We start from the raw sequence: 15,946 nt of genomic DNA, 5'->3' as shown, positions 1-15,946 counted from the left end.
ATTTGTTGAAGTCTGTATTGGATTAGATGATCTCTTGAGGTCCCTTCCAGCCTTACTTCTCTGTAATTGGAAGTCTAAGGGTGGAAGTGGAAACAGCTAAGGAAAAACCCAGAAAACTCTAGCTCTTTATTAATGAAGATTTGGAATTTTAACAGACCTTCAATCACTGAAATTGTTTAACAAAAATGTTATCTTATGTGGAGAAAGAGAGATGGATGTACCGCTGTGCATGAGGTGAATCTTTCATATCATTTCCTTGCCTTCGTGCTCTGGGACAACCTGGAATATAATCTCCTATCTGAATGAAATGATAAAATGTTTCTTTAATATTTTCCAAGTTTGGAATGAAATAGCAAATGTATTCTGCCTTTTTGGTATGTCCACAGTTAATACCGAGTTGATAACACCTCAACTAATAAATTTCCAGGGTAGTATTTACCATGAAAACATTCTTGTACATTTCTTGGGAAACATGGAGACATGTATATTGCTACATTTTTGTCTTCTGACCACAAGCGTACAAAGAAAAAAGCAAAAAAAGTGCAAGAAAAATAATTGTCAATACTTCAGAAATTGTGCTAGAATAGCTTTAAAAACAATAAATTATGCTATATAATATATATATTATTATTATATAGGTGTGTGTACACAGATAGGTATCTACATAAGGCATGTATTATGTGGCATATTTTATTGTTAAATATTTTATTTATATGTGCCTTATTTCATATTTGCATTTATATGTGGCATACATGGCATACATAAATACATAAAATATTGTTGCATAATGCAATATATATATATAATATAATACATATATACACCTATATAATACACATTGTATATATATTAATCTATGGCATAGCTTCTATGCCATATTTATACATGTATATCGTCTACATTAGCTTATATGGTGTATCTTTAATAAATTATATAACAATAAAATATGCTGTATATGTCCAATGAGTGTGTGTACATACAAACATACATGAATGGCATGTATTATTGCTCTGTGTACGTGTGTGTGTATACACACACACATATATACATACATACATACATATATATATATATATATAAAAAATGCATGTATGTATATGTGTGTGTATTTATACATATATATAGAGATGTGTGTATATATGTATGTATATATATGTATGTGGATGTATATGTAACACGGTGCATGCATACATGGCATATATATATACCCCTACATACATATTAGTTTATATATATATATATGTGTGTGTGTGTTTATGTTATACATCTATATAACATACATATATTATACATTATACATATGTTTTTATTTATATCTATTATAAATTGCCATTATATGGCAGCATATCTAAATAAAATATATGACAATAAAATATGCTGTCTGGTGCATGCTTCTGGGTTTCTGGTTGTAGCCGTGTTCGTCTAAGGAGAAGACAGGCAAGGGTCTTTGAGGAGATGTGATCTCTTTTATTAGACCAACTTTGTGGCTGGAAAAAAATTCTTTTCTGGTGTAATGAAAGCGATCACATCTCAGAACCAACCCCTTGCCTGCAAGAATATACGCCCCATGGCGCGTCGTTAGATATGTTATTTAGATATGCCAGATAATGTAAGGTATAATATACAAATAGAAGGCATTTTATGGTTTATTTTAGTCTCCTGCCTTCGGACTGGTCCGGGAGAGCCCACCCCGCCGTGCCACACCCACATTCCCCCTCGCCCGTGCGCGCAGGGTTGTGCGCGCCGCGCGCTGCCCGCCAGAGTTTCTTCTGTATTGAAAGTCGCTCTGGGCAAACAGGAGGCGGCCGTTGCGCTGCCATAGTGACGGCGGCGGGGCGGGGCTGGGCTGGGCGGCCCGCGCTGCCATGGTGACGGCGGCGGGGGATGTCGCGCTGCCATGGTGACGGCTGCGGCGCGGGCCTGGTGGCATGTACGAGCGGGCGGCCCGCGGGCTGTGGCGGGCCGCCGGCGGCACGGAGCCGCATGTGGGGCCCGGCTCCTACCGGCTGCCGCCCGCCGAGCCGCGGAGCACAGGTACCGCCTGCGCCCGGCGGGGGTGGCACCTGGCTGCGCGGGGCACCCGAGGGGAAGGCGGAGGGCACCCACAGCCCGGGCCCACGTGGGATCCGGCCCATGGACCCACAAGGTTGTGGGCGCCCTCCTGCCAGGGCTTCTCTCCTAGGACGGTGCGCTCCGGGGAATCTTGCCCCAGGCAGTGTGAGCTCTGTGCCGCATGCGCCCTGGAGTAAACAGGGTTGCCAACCCTCCTGAAGTCCCGAGGAATTAGCTGTAAATCACCAGGAGATTGTGGAGAGTCACCCGGGAGATAAATGATAGGGCATTCATTCAGAGAAATATTAAAAGTCGACTTGGGTTTATGCAGTAGTTGGGCAAGTTATTCAAATGTAATAGTCGTGTGCGGTTGCCTTCCTGATGTGGGGTCGTTAAGGTCATTACATCATGCAATGAAACCTCTTGGAATAGATTCAGACAGGGTGGCGACCCGAGGGGTAAAGCCAGCCATTTCAGAGAGGAGCCAGTGGCTTTCTGAAGCATTCGGCCTGGCACAGTTGTCTGCCCCCAAGGCATCGCCCCACTGGTTTTTCTGGAAGCAAAAATCATGTGGAAACTCGGAGCCGGCCTTTTGCAAGAGGTGCCTCGGATCTGTTGGGGGTGGGGGCGGCTCAAGTGTAAAGAAGGTTGAGAACCACTAGCCCTGTGCTAACCAGCTTTGTATGCCTCTAGGTATTCATTGAAAGTATTCATATAGCTGTAAGAATAAAAATAAACCTCCACCCTCTGGGTATGTGGAGTTATGTGACCTCTATTCCCAGAACACTTTACACTCACCCTAAGTTCTTCTGGGGAAATGTGTCCATAGTTGGGCTGTCACACACGCTGCTGGCAGAAAGTCAGAATTTATAGCCTTGCTCAGGACTTCTCTACAGAATGGGATATTGTGAAGTTGTGAAAATGTCCTTGTAATTTGCTATCTTTAAGAGATGTACAGAGTAGGATGCGAAAAAGAGGCCTGAGGTTTCAGGTAAAAAAACTATGTTCTATAAGGTGTCAATAAATGGGGTGTAAATGGAGGTGGTATTAAAACTGTATTGAGCTGTCTCTGTCACAGAGCTGCAACTGTGCACAGCTCACTCCTTTTCATTTGGTAGCACATACCATGGCCAACTACTTCTTGGCAGGGTAATGGCCTATGTTGAGCTCAGCACTGCTGGGACTAGATTTCTTCTGCTACCTGAACTAGTTCACATATTTCTACACAACAGCTCCTTCTGCATGATAGATATGGATCTATATCTTATTGAGTGATGATAATTTTAATCAGTAAACTAACTGGGGTTTCTTTCTTGAGCTCTTCCTTACAGATTAACTCCTGTAAGCAAAAACACAATGAATTCTGGCAGAGGAGCTGCTACTGTAATTTGGAGAGGGTGTATGGAGTCTATCTTGCAAATCCTGCAGTGCAAGGTTCTGTGGGAACCGCAGACATACCACAGTTTTTTAAAATGATGGGGCTGAATTTAGAAAAACCTCTTATCTAATTCTCTATTTCACTTTAACACAAATGTGAGTTTTTTGTAGGATTCAGTGTGCAGCTGGGCTTTGACATATTTTAATAGAAATATTTTTGATTCCTTTGTATCTAGTAAAAGAGATGGAGTCACTCTGGATAGTCTTGATTTTTTATTTTTGTTGTTTTTATCAAGAGCAAAGTTCTGTAGCTGGGGCTATATACATATGGGGATATCAGGCAAGTTTTCTTTTTTAATATGCGTATCTTGAAAGCTATCTGTAGCTACAGAACTGGTCTTCCAGTTTAATTAATGCTATCTTAGAGACAGATATACAAACCTCAGATACAACTTGACGTTAAAGGAGATACACACAATAGTTTCTGTTCTACCAGCATATCTCTAGCTATTAAAAACCAAAGTGGCTCCAGAGTTGATATATTCTGTTGTAACAGTCAAGTGTAGGCTCATCAGAAGGTAATTCCACAAGTACTAAATTCATTATATTACTTTTGCTGTGCTCATCTGAGGTGCAGCCTGTAACATAAAAAAATTAAGCTGAGAAGTGTGATAATTACAACTAGATAAAACCTTATCGTATCCTAATTTTATCTGTAAAAAGGTTCATTAAATATACAGTTTTATCTCCTTCAAAATCAAATCAGTCTTATTCCTCCAAGGCCATTTTCTTGGTCTTACTAAACAAAATGTTAGGAATGCAAGTAAGGGGCATTAAAAGTAAAGAAAAGCAATACAATATCTGTTTTCCTTTCCTTTCTTTTTTGGCTCATCCTCCATGTTATATTGCCTTAGAAATGAAATAAAAAACCTAGTGGGAGCCTAATTAATGAATCTGAAGTGGGAGACTGCAGTGCATTTTAGTAAAGCAAAAAGCAAAAACCCTAGCTGAAAATCCTAAAAGCAAACCTTTTCTGAAAATAAAAGTGTAATTAGGCATTGCTATATTTACAGAGAATGAACATGGTTTTAAGCATTTTTTTGTAATTTGATGTATTTCTAACTAACCTCACTATTCAATACCTCTGGGTATGGTATAGGTCAAACTACTAGATCATAATAGTTCCTTCAGTATTTAACATCTAGGAAATATATGAGCAGATTTTCAGATTATCTTTTATATAAAAGTGCATTTCAAAGTATTTTACAGAAGTAAATAATGGTGGTGGTAGAGAAAAATTAAGAGATATTGGTAAAGAAGGAAAGGTCTTTTTGGTTAAGATTTAAAGTGACATAAAGACAAGTGAACTGGAGAGGTACTAAAGGGAGTTCCAGATGAAAGCAGCAGGGAAGGAGGCAGCCCCTTCACTGACAGTGGATATATTGTATGAAGAATTAGGAGGACCCTAGTTTTGTAGCGGTCTCTGTAGAGAGAGATGGCATGTGTAAGGGAATGGAATGGAGGAAGTTCATGGGATGTTTTAAAATCAAGAAATAAATCTTAAGAATAAATTCTTTCCTGTATTCTACACAACTTTCAGTCCTCAAGTAAAGATTGGATACATTTCTAGTTCATTTAAATCAGAGGACTTGATACAAGAATCATTTAGTGAAATTCTGTGGCCTATATTATACAAAAGGTCAGACTAAGTGATGATAATATCCCTTTCAGCCTTAAAAATTATGAATTTATTCAGTACAATCAGAGACCTGAGGATTTAGAGCACTTTACATTAGCTGTCTGAGGTTCAAAATAGATTAATTTTGAGAATACTCTTAAAAGTCTCTTTAAAAATAAACTTTTAAGCATGTATCACTCCTTACATATATCTAGTCTTTTTAGTAGAGTAGAAAAATGAGATGAACCAAGTGTTTTGATTGTCGAAGGATAATTTGATGTATGTATCAAATGTGTGTGTTTTTATTCCTTTGGCAGATGGCTATGCTCCATTTCTTTCTTTGACAAGTCGAAACTTAGCATTTACTATTCAAAATACAGATGTTAATGTTCCAGGACCTGGACACTACGATATTGCCAAAATACAGGTAAAACTGCAATAGGTGCCTTAATTAAGTTAAAATAGTTGAAATTTGCAGCAGTAACAGTCAGCAGTGTTTTTCATGATTAATTTATCTCTAATGAATTCTCCTCTTATAAGTAAGTTGGCCATTAGAGAGAGGGACAACATGATGGGAAGCTTACTATCTGGACTAGAATTTTGTCTTTTCCTCTTCCTCCTTCTGTCTCTCAGAATGCCTTCTTTCCCATACTCAGATTACATTTTTTTCCCAATAGGTTATGTATAAACTAGTCTCTAAGGCATGGTGCTGCTGAGTGCTTGATGAAGCACTCAGCTTTCTCTGAGTGTTTTTAAATGGCTGTCAAATTCCCAAGCCACTTGTTATTTTCATGTTACTTACTTCAAGGTGTAGTGGGCACTTTCACTGTTTTGTAGGTCAGGATACTTTGTTTCCCTGTGTCATAGCAGAGAGCAGAGTTTAAAAGGGCTAAGATCCTTAAGGTTTGAATAATGAATAATATGAAAAAAAAGAGTAATTATCCTAGCAGGAGTAACATTAGTTAATTCTAGATCAACCATTTGGCTGCATCCAGATGAGCGCGGCTATGAGGTATATGGTTCTGCAAACATGTCTGCAGCGCCACATACCACACATTCAGATGTTCTCTGTGCTACAACAGAGCACTGCCTGTGTGTGCTGCTCCACTTTTTTTTTCTGTGAGTTTTTTTGACCCCTGAATATCCAGAGGTCAAAAAGAACCCAAGGGAAAAAAAAGGGGAGCAGTGCATGCACAGGCAGGGCAAAAGCAATGCTGGGCCATGCAGAGCCACACTGCAGCTGTTGGCCAGGCTCCACATGGCAGAATCGCCACTGCTGCAGCCCCGGGAGGCCCGCATGATCCCAGGTAAGGTTACTGGCTCCGTCCTCCCCTACCCCACATGAGGTGACTTGCTGCGCACCAAAGCATGCATGGCACAGGCGGTCCCTGTGGACAAGTAGTGGTGGCACAAAGTGCGTCAATGCTGTTTGTCCCCGGACAACCAAATGTCCATTATTGTCTGGACATGCCCTTTGACAGCAAAGTTAAAGGAACTTTCTCAAGCTGGGGAGGTTTCTTGATGTTCTGTTAGGCACACGTCTTTTGAACTTCAGTAATAGAAAACAGCTGCGTTTCACTGAAATCATTTTTATTTGGCTAGAAACACTGTATGTTCAACGTTTGTTGCGTAACTTCATGTTTACTGAAATAAAATAAAAGGCTAGTAAAAAAGACATTTTAAAGATGAAATAAATACGAGATTTTATCTAGCTACTTCATTAAGGTGTGAGGTTGAGATCAGCATCTTTGCGCCATAATAGACAAAATAGAAATTCCTGAGGTTCTTCTGAGAAGCAGCAACTGGCTTCTCTTGGCTTTTGCATAGGTGCTCAAGGTACTGGTAAGTGATTGTGAGGGGAGAGAGGAGGGTAAAGGAGGGCTTTGTCAGTAAACCTGGCTGCATATGCTGAGAGTATGCTGGTCTCTGTGTGCCAGAAGTTACAGAGGGATACTATTTGTCTGAGACAGTACTGCTCATTATTATCCCCAGAGCAGGGCAATGCCTATGGTATACATTTGCATCCAGGCTTAATTGTATAATAAAGTTCTTAAGTCAAGCAAGATAAATGTCTTTTACACTTCATCAATATAAGGTATTAACAGTTTATTTTTACATTTTGCTTCTACAGTAAGATCAAAACATGGCTTTTAAAGCTATTTGTGTCAGCAATTATGAAGTATATAAAATAATATAGTTACATTAAAAATTAAGCATTTTCTAAATGTTACAATGAGAAAAAATCATTATACTATTATTGGTATATAGCTTGTAATTTCTCTTTGATTTTTTTTTTTTAACTGCAGATTCATTTAATGCTTTCTGGCCGTGTCTACACTAGCAGTGGGCTGTACAGTTATTACTGTGCAGTCATTTAGTACTTGCTTAAGCAAGTACTGAATAACTGTGCAGTAACTGATGTTACTGCATGGTCCTATTGCCATATGGTTATTTTTAGCTGCTACTGCGTGGTAGCAACGAGTTCATTGCTACTCTGCAGTAGCATAGCTGTCACAGTTCGTGCGCAGCAACACTATGTCGCTGTAGCAACAAACTATGGCACAGTATCTCATTGCTATAGCAACATAGCATTTTGTGTAAACATGCCCATTGACTGTAGAACACACACAAAGTGGGAAAGGCACTGCTCTCAATTTCATGCTAGAATGCTGAATAATAATATGGTTAAGTATATCAGAAAGTTTCTTTCGAACTCTTCCCCATATTTTGTCTTCTTGTTTAATCTTGCTTCTGTTTTGAATTATATGAAAAAAAATTCTCAAAATAGCAGTTTATATATGCTAACCTTCACTTTGTACACAAAGTAATTTGAAGTCAGCTGTGCAGATATGAAAGAGTTTTGCTTTCGCAGCAGCTATATTTGGTTATCAGTCAGTGAAATTTTTTTGTGCGTAAATAGTGGCAGGGGGAAGATGCTATAGAAATTAGACAAGCAAACCAGTTTGAAAAAGAAGTCACTTTTTTCCATGCCTGCCCAGATGCATTATGTTACTTTGATTTAGGTAGTGTCATACCACATTGCACTCTGTCAAATCTGACATAATATAACATAAATGATGTAATGAGATATGACATGAAATTACACAGGTCACAGAAGTAAAGCAAGCTGTTTCTGACATTATATATTTCTGTAAAACTTGTGTTTATTTTAAAGCATCTAGAAAAATATATTGTCAGTATTTGACAGGTACAGTGTCAGCAGTACTGCTGAATAATGCTGATTTTTGATGCTCCCTTGAGATTCCATTCCCACCTTATGTCCAACTCCCCTTTAATGAAGACTGCAGAAGTACTTCACTCCTGTTTTCTATTCTGTTTTAAAGAAAAATAACAGAATATGTTTATATCATGAGCTCACTTGATTTCCTAATCCTAGCTGCATGAGCTAGAGACTGACTACAGTATACAGTAGTTATTCTACAGTACCTCCCTATCTGGATGTCCTTGTTCCATGGTATGAATGCCTTTTTGCAGTTTAGTTTAATGTATTTCACAAGTGGATTAAATACATCAGAATAGCTATTCCAGTGACCCTATCACAGTGACCCTGTGATGTCATTTTCATTCTAAGTAACTGATCTTTTCACCATGACTTTGATATCACTTGTACCTAATATCCTGCTATCTCCTTGATGTGTAATTACTGCTAGGAATTGCTGCCAGGTGCTCATTTTGTATTTCATCCTTTTAATTTTTCTTACTTCCTTGCTTCTTTTTCTTGACTCTCTCTCCCTTCCTTGTCCTCAGTTTCCCACCTTGAAAGCTAGATTTTCTTTCCTTCTTGCCAATCTCCCCATCTTACCAGGTTTTCTCCAAAATATTTTTTTGTTATTTCCTTCAGTTCTTAATGTTGTATGAGCTAAAAATAATAAAAAAGTAGAATTTTAAAGAAGTTTTTGCAACCAAATATAGTGACTTTGTGTTTTTATGGTAAGTGTATAAACTTCTCTTCTCTTCCTCCGTGTAAGATAGAAGGAGGTGTTTTCCAGTATGAGCTTCAAGTACTTTTCTCTCCCAGATTACTAATGAATAATGGCAGGCTACATCTTAATTCTGTCTTAATTCCAATTTATGGATGTGCCTCCTGCTGTTTTTAGTCACTGTGTTCTTGCTATGCTAGGGGGTACAAGATTAAAGGAAAGCAAATAATCACACTTAACTGTTTGAATAATAGAGAAAGAAATCAAGCAAAAGCAAAACACAAACAGTACATAATAATCCAGGCTCTTTGATACAATCTCTTTGATTTGTTTCTTTGTGAAAATACAATTAAATTTGAAGGTGGTATGCCTCCAGTAGGGTTACTCTTCCCTAAGCTAATTTTTCTGTAGCCAGTACTGTTCTTATCTCACTAGTGAGTCCTGTCTTTGTGTATCCTAGATCACAGCTGTCCAGCCAGTGGCCTATAATAAGTTAACCAAGTCTGTGGGGTCCTGCCCAACTGTTACTCCTCCCACTGCTCCTGCTGTTGGTGCCAGGGTCTCTGGGATCCCCCTCTGTCCTTCTGTATCTTCTACCTTCTGCCTCTGGGCATGGTGTGATCCATAGGGGCCCAGGGATCTTGTGGACCCATGTGGTGGATGTCATGCTGTCCATGTGGTGGGGGTAGAGGATGGGGTGAAGGGGCATGAGGTGGGGAAAGAATTGTGGGTATGGGTGGATCAGGGATTTTGAAAAGTGGGGTGTAGGTGGTATGTTGCATCATTCCATAACACAGCAAATATTTTTCTCCGCTTAAAAAGAAACTAGAAATTTTACTAATATGCTAGGGGCCCTAGGTCTACGTGATTCAATTATAATCCAAGCAAAAACAAATGTAATTAAGCCTGAGAGTGGTTGACTGCCAGCTCCAGGGTGGGGCAGGCACCTGTTTTGGGGGATGAGGGGTATAGCTGTTATCCTCCAGTCTGGCCCCGTGGACAGAACGGCTCCCTGCACCCCCACACAGGTCCCTCAGCACTCTACCGTGGCCTTAAATGGCCCCTCACTTCCACTTACATGTAACAGCTGCAAAGGTTTGATAGGCTACAAGCTGAGTGGGTGAGCTGTGCCTAAGAACTTTGAAAGACAGGTGGCAAAAAGTTTGCAGAGGGTGCAAATAGCTTTTCCAAATGCAGGGAGTTGCTGTGCACAATCCATGTTTTTTACTGGAGGATTTGAACTGTAACCAGAGCCCCCATTGTAAACTCTGGGCTCTGATTGGCTACCATGGAGACATAAAAGCTGAGGGAGGGAAAAGCAGCTGTGGAGAGAACCTGCAGGATAGCTACACCAGCCTGAAGAGAGGGGCAGATGCTCAGCTCCTCCTTCCCTGCCAGGCAGAGGGAACGGAGCTGGGTCGGAGTTGTGCAGTCAGGGACACAGGTACCCAGGGAAAGAGTGTGGAGGATTTGGTAAGCTAGTTGGGAGCTAGAAGAAGCTGCCTGATCAGGGACCTGCAGAGGGAAGTCGTTTGTTTGGACTAGAAAGGCTTGTACGTCAGGGATAGAGGCCTGCAGAGGGAACCCCCTGTCTGCGTGTGGAAGTGCTAGGGGAGAGAGAGGGAGTGGGCTGTGAGAATCCCAAATCTGCATGTGTGTGTAAGGGGATACTTAACCCCTAGTGTTTGCAGGAGGTGTATTTTTCAGAAGGAAACTAAAGAAAGAAGCCTATTACCTGCAGTGGCTGATCGGAGACTTGTCTTTTTGCTGAGTTACAAAGAAAGAGCAAAGAGTCCACCTTCCCCAGAGCAGCAGAAGCCTCACCTCTGGCACCTAGTGGTGGATCATAGTTAAAGCTGTATTACCATTGTAACAGGGGCTTAGGCGGGAGCCCTGTTACTGAGTCAGGCCAGACAGGATGACCTGACAATTCACCCCACCAGGTGGTAAAAATCACACGCCGGGGTGAAGGCTGGGTGATTATCCTGCCACGGCTGGGGATATATTCAGCGGCGGGGCATAGGCATTTTGCCTTTGGGCACCAGAAGACTTACATGAGGCAACCAAAACTCAGAAGAGAGGAGTGCAAGGAGCTGGACTCATGACTCTGCAGCACACCAGGACCATGGGATGTTGGGTGGTGGAGGATCGGCAACAGGACTAGGTACTTACCTGGAAACACTGGTGGCTCCGGGAGTCCAGGAAAGAGCTGTGGCTCTTTGAAGTGGCTTGGTGGGAAGCCGGGAGAGAAGTAGAGGTCCCTAAGGTTGGTGGCGGGTAGAAGAACTAGACTAACCTCTGCAGGATAAAATGGCAGCCTCGAGCGTAGCAGCAAGGGAGTGGCTGGGGCCACTCCAGGCACAAGGCATAAGTGGCAGACACAGAGAATGTGCTGCGTGAATGAGGCAATTAGTGACCAGGACTGTAATGATTATAATATATCTTTGAGGCATCCGGCACCTTATTGGCAGCCTGGACTTCCCTCGCTAGTAAAGTAACTAGCAAGGCTCTTGCTGTTTACCAAATCTCCTGCTGGGCAATAAAGCTAAAGTATGAGAAATCTTTACCTGGGTGACTTTACTAATTCTGTGCGGGGCAATATCACTGAATCCCTCTTATTATCTTTCAATCTAAGTCGTGGCAGGAGAGGGTAAAGGAAGACAGAATTAGCAATCACAACCTGTTCACAGCCATTTACAGGTTTCCCTTGATTTATGTGAGTTCTTTATATGTAAATTTGCTCTTATGCAATGAGCATATTTAGAATCATAATTCATTAGATACAAGGTAAATTTGCTCTTATGTGATTAACGTAGATGCCCCCCTGCCCAAGCAGGTAAATCTGTGGGGGAAGGGGGCAGAAAGGGATGTGGCCTCACTCATCCCAGCCCTGGCTGCAGCTCCTGGGCTGCACCATGCTTCGCCTGTCCCCTTGCGCCTGGGCTCACCCCAGCTCCTGGTCTGCGCCATGCCATGATGCAGGCAGATGGTACTCGCTGCTCCTGGGGCTGCTGCAGCCAGGGCTAAGGTGAGTGCCACTCTGTTCCCTCTGCTTTGCTGCCTTGTGCAGCCCCAGGAGTTGCATCCCTCCCTCTGCCCCTTCCTTAGTCCTAGCCTCCCTCCCTCCCTCCCTTCCTCTCTCACTGCCATGGGAACCTATCCCTATTTGTTACACTGTAAAGTGGGTTTGTTTTATGCAAATTTGATTTGATTTATGCGCTGTTCTCCGGGAACCCATGTGCCGCATAAATTGAGGGAAACCTGTATTGTGGGAAGAGGAGTGTGACCAGAGGGAAATTAACCTGAGTTATGGGGGAGAAACTGTTTTGAAGTGTTATAGCCAGGTGAATATAATCATTGAGGTTGTTTGATGCAAGTGGGACCACCCAGTGTGGTAGAATTATTCATCTACTGCTGCAGTTGTAAATTCTATTCAAATTGTTGGTTTTATTATCAACCATTGATAGTATATACATACATATACATATACATACATGTATACATATATATATGTGCTGACACCTCAGTCAGCAGACATGCCTGAGGGAGTTCCCTGGGCTACTGACACCCTAAGGATTGCATAATAATAATGCCTTTTCTTAAACTGGCATATTGCCTGGCCTAGCGTGGTGGCAAGGGATACATATGCATTGCCTTGGCCACCTCGAATGCCCCTGGCTTCAGTCTAGGCTATCCCACTGCTCAGCCTGACCCCATTGTGCACAAATCTGTGGTCCCTGACAGTACTATCTCACAACAATGAAAATTAGTTTGCTGCAACCTAATGGTGTTGCACATGTAAACTGTGATGCTTTACACAACAACAAATTAGTTTACTGCAGAGTCAAGTGGATGTGTAGATGCATCCACTGTGAATTACTTTTGATACTTTGGTTGGGTATTTGGAAAACACGTATCTATGTATCATTGGTAAATTGCTGGTGGCAGGGCCGGTGTCACCTCTCTAACACTTTAATGCTTTCATATTAGATACCATATGGGACTTTGCAACTGTGGAGGAGGAAGTTATCTCCATTCTCTATTTTCTGTTGGAGAGAAATGACTGGTGCTATTGCAGTGCTTTACTGGCTATTCCACCTATGTCACATAGATTAATAAACAGCGTCTTCCACCTGACAGCGTGGGGAGCTGTAGAGAACTTGAGCAGTGTATATGGTGAGATGAAGCCATCATTTATTGCTCTGCAGAAAACATCTTTACTACAGTTATAGTTATCTCAGTTCTTTACCCCATGAAACTAATTATAAAGCATAAAGGATGTTGCCAGAAGTCGCATGATTCTGGTGATATAGCTGTTATTTATGCATTCTCATTCATAAGTAATCATCCTTAGAAGAAAAAAACTGTTTTCAGGTCTCTTGCTTCTGAAGAAGGAATGCACTAGAAATATAGAAGACATTTCTTAAGCTGCAAAATACCTTTAATCTTCAGAGGAAGTTTTTCTCTGAGAACTGGTATTCTCTGAAACTAGCAAGCCATCCAAAATAATTTACTTCTTATGTAAGTCAGTAGCCTGTGTTTATTGACCATAGTTGTCAGGTTGAAGCTGGTCTGGCAGAGAGGACACATTCCATGTCAAAAGCACGAGGACCTGAGTCTTGGAATGATTTTGATCAAAAGTAGGACCTCCTCAGAGAAGACAACTTTATATGTGTACTAGATGTTGTTTTACGGATACTCTTTGCTTTGATAGGGGCAATTTTTTTTTTCAGAGGGTTCTGGGTAGTACTGAAGAGGTAGTTTCCTTTCCTATTCCTATTGCTAGTCAAGCTTCATTCTGTCCTGTATTGATAGATTTTAGGAAGAAATATATTTTACGTTAAATATCTTGTTTAAATTTTGGATTAATTATATGAGACACCGCTCTCTTGCTTGTAGTTGATTCATTACTGGGATTCTATTACCATACAATAAATAACGATAGGGCTTTTCCTTTACAGAAAAAGAAGGAAAAAGTGAAGTTCTAATATTTTATGGCATTAAGAAGCATAGGTATATGTTTTGTAAGTCACTGAAGTGTATGGCTACAAAAATAAAAAAAATTTCATTAGGAAATGGCTGTTTATCTCAGTATTTGAATTAGTGCATTTTCTGTTTTATGTCCAGTAGAAGAACACCCAGAAAAATTAATTGTATCTACATGTATTTAAATCCTTGCAGATTTTTATTTTTAAGGTTTAATAACTTGGTATCAATTCATTTTTACAGTTTATTTTTTATAGTTCATAGTTTATTTTTCTCTATATCTTCATTTTTTAGAATGCTATCAAGGGTGGCAAGAGTCCACAAAACAAAGAAAAACGCTTCAAGGAGATCAACACAGACACTCCAGGACCTGGAAGCTATAACCAAGCTCCTTCTATGGGTTTTGCAATAAGTAACAAGGAAAAAAGAGAACTTAAAGAACGTGGCCAACTGGTACGCTACTAGAAGAAGGATTGCATAATAATAATGCCTTTTCTTAAACTTTACATTGTTCACTGAAATAAGCAGACGTTTTCAGACGTTTTCAAAAGCTGGTCTTAGTTAGCCCGAGATTCATGTGCAGAAAAAAAAGTTGTACAACAACATTTGTGCTCATAGTCCTCATACACCTGGTGATGGGAAGGTGAATGACTGTGGGAAAAATTATAAAAATGAATCAAAAAAACCAAACCAGAACTACTGTATCTTATTTCAAATAAGGTTACTTTTTAATATAAAAAATACACTTTATGCACTGATATTTTAAATAAATTGGAAATATAACAGAAGAAAAAGCAATTTTGTGCTTGTAGTTGTGATGATGGCTAATGGTTAAAACATGTCACTGTTATTCCTGAGATTCAGAGTCTATTCATGGCTACATGCAGGCATTATGTTTCTACCATGAAAACCACCACTCTTCTGGTAGAAGGTAGGACCATATAAGTGTTCATTTCGTTTCTTCTAGAATCTAGAGCAAACATGCCTCCTCTGGGAGGAAGATCTTCCAGGCTGACACCCAGAAGGTCTTCCCTAAAATAGAGGTTTTTTTTGCGAGAATGAATGCTTGTATGCTTCTGCTGGACTCCTTTGTGATCAGAGGAATTGTACAGCAACTATTTGGAATTGTTCCCTTCCCAGACTGGGGAACTCCAGTCTGAGGAAGATTGGGGGGACATTTACCTGCAATGTGTCAGGTCACAGGGAACCCAAGAGCTCTCCCAGGATGGCATTTAAATGTGCCTCGCTTTGCAGCCCCTGTGGAACTATAGGGCAAAGCCAGAGAGGAGGCCAGGCACAGGGGTTGTAAGGTTTCCAGCCCTTCAGCATCCCCCTGCATCTTGCAACCTGCTTGCCTGGCAGCCCATTTTTAATACTGAGACTGGGACATAGGTGGGAAACATTGCCCCACTGCCCCACTTCCCTCCTCTTTTAGTTCAGTGCATGGAAGGAGATTGGAGTGGCAGGGAAAGACATATTTCCCAGACTGGGGAGTCTTTTCAGGGAATGGGAGGAGTGGAATAGCCACTGTTCCCCTTGCCTCCCCCCCAGCTGGGATCATCCCGGTCTGACCAGGGGAGAGGGGGTACCTGCAGGCTGAATGCTTGTATCGCTTACTTTCCTGGAAAGATTTCTAGTGGTGGATATTTCTCAGAAATTTCCACTACTAGAAATGAATGCCTCTTCGTACCTCATAACTCTGCCACTGCTGTGTAATTGTGGCAATTTTTGTATGGTTTGTTCCCAGCTTGTAAGAGGAGTCTCTGCTCTGTAGGTATTGACACTTACCTAATGGAAGGAATAATTACTTTGAGATACTTGGAAGAAAAGAATATAAAAATTGAAAAGTCTAATTATATTATCTACTGTATCTGTGACTAATTGTTAAAAGTGTGATGTTTAAAAATACCTT

The 15,946-nt window shown here is 40.9% G+C and overlaps 1 protein-coding gene across 1 annotated transcript in view; it reads left to right on the top strand.

Moving 5' to 3' along the window:
• The first annotated feature begins 1,786 nt into the window (after positions 1 to 1,786).
• The window catches only part of STPG2 (sperm tail PG-rich repeat containing 2), a 556,360-nt gene continuing 542,200 nt past the window's right edge, over positions 1,787 to 15,946 (top strand). Inside the window, exons 1-3 of the mRNA XM_090034782.1 lie at positions 1,787 to 2,034; positions 5,425 to 5,534; positions 14,329 to 14,487. Of these exons, the coding sequence (XP_089890908.1) occupies positions 1,929 to 2,034; positions 5,425 to 5,534; positions 14,329 to 14,487 (375 nt within the window). The 5' untranslated portion in view covers positions 1,787 to 1,928. The remainder of the gene's footprint in view (positions 2,035 to 5,424; positions 5,535 to 14,328; positions 14,488 to 15,946) is intronic.

Source organism: Crocodylus siamensis, chromosome 2, assembly GCF_052110815.1.
Source record: "Crocodylus siamensis isolate JL-2025a chromosome 2, ASM5211081v1, whole genome shotgun sequence".
Taxonomy (NCBI): domain Eukaryota; kingdom Metazoa; phylum Chordata; order Crocodylia; family Crocodylidae; genus Crocodylus; species Crocodylus siamensis.
Note: the sequence above shows the minus strand (reverse complement) of the source record. Positions and strands in the feature narration are given on the sequence as shown.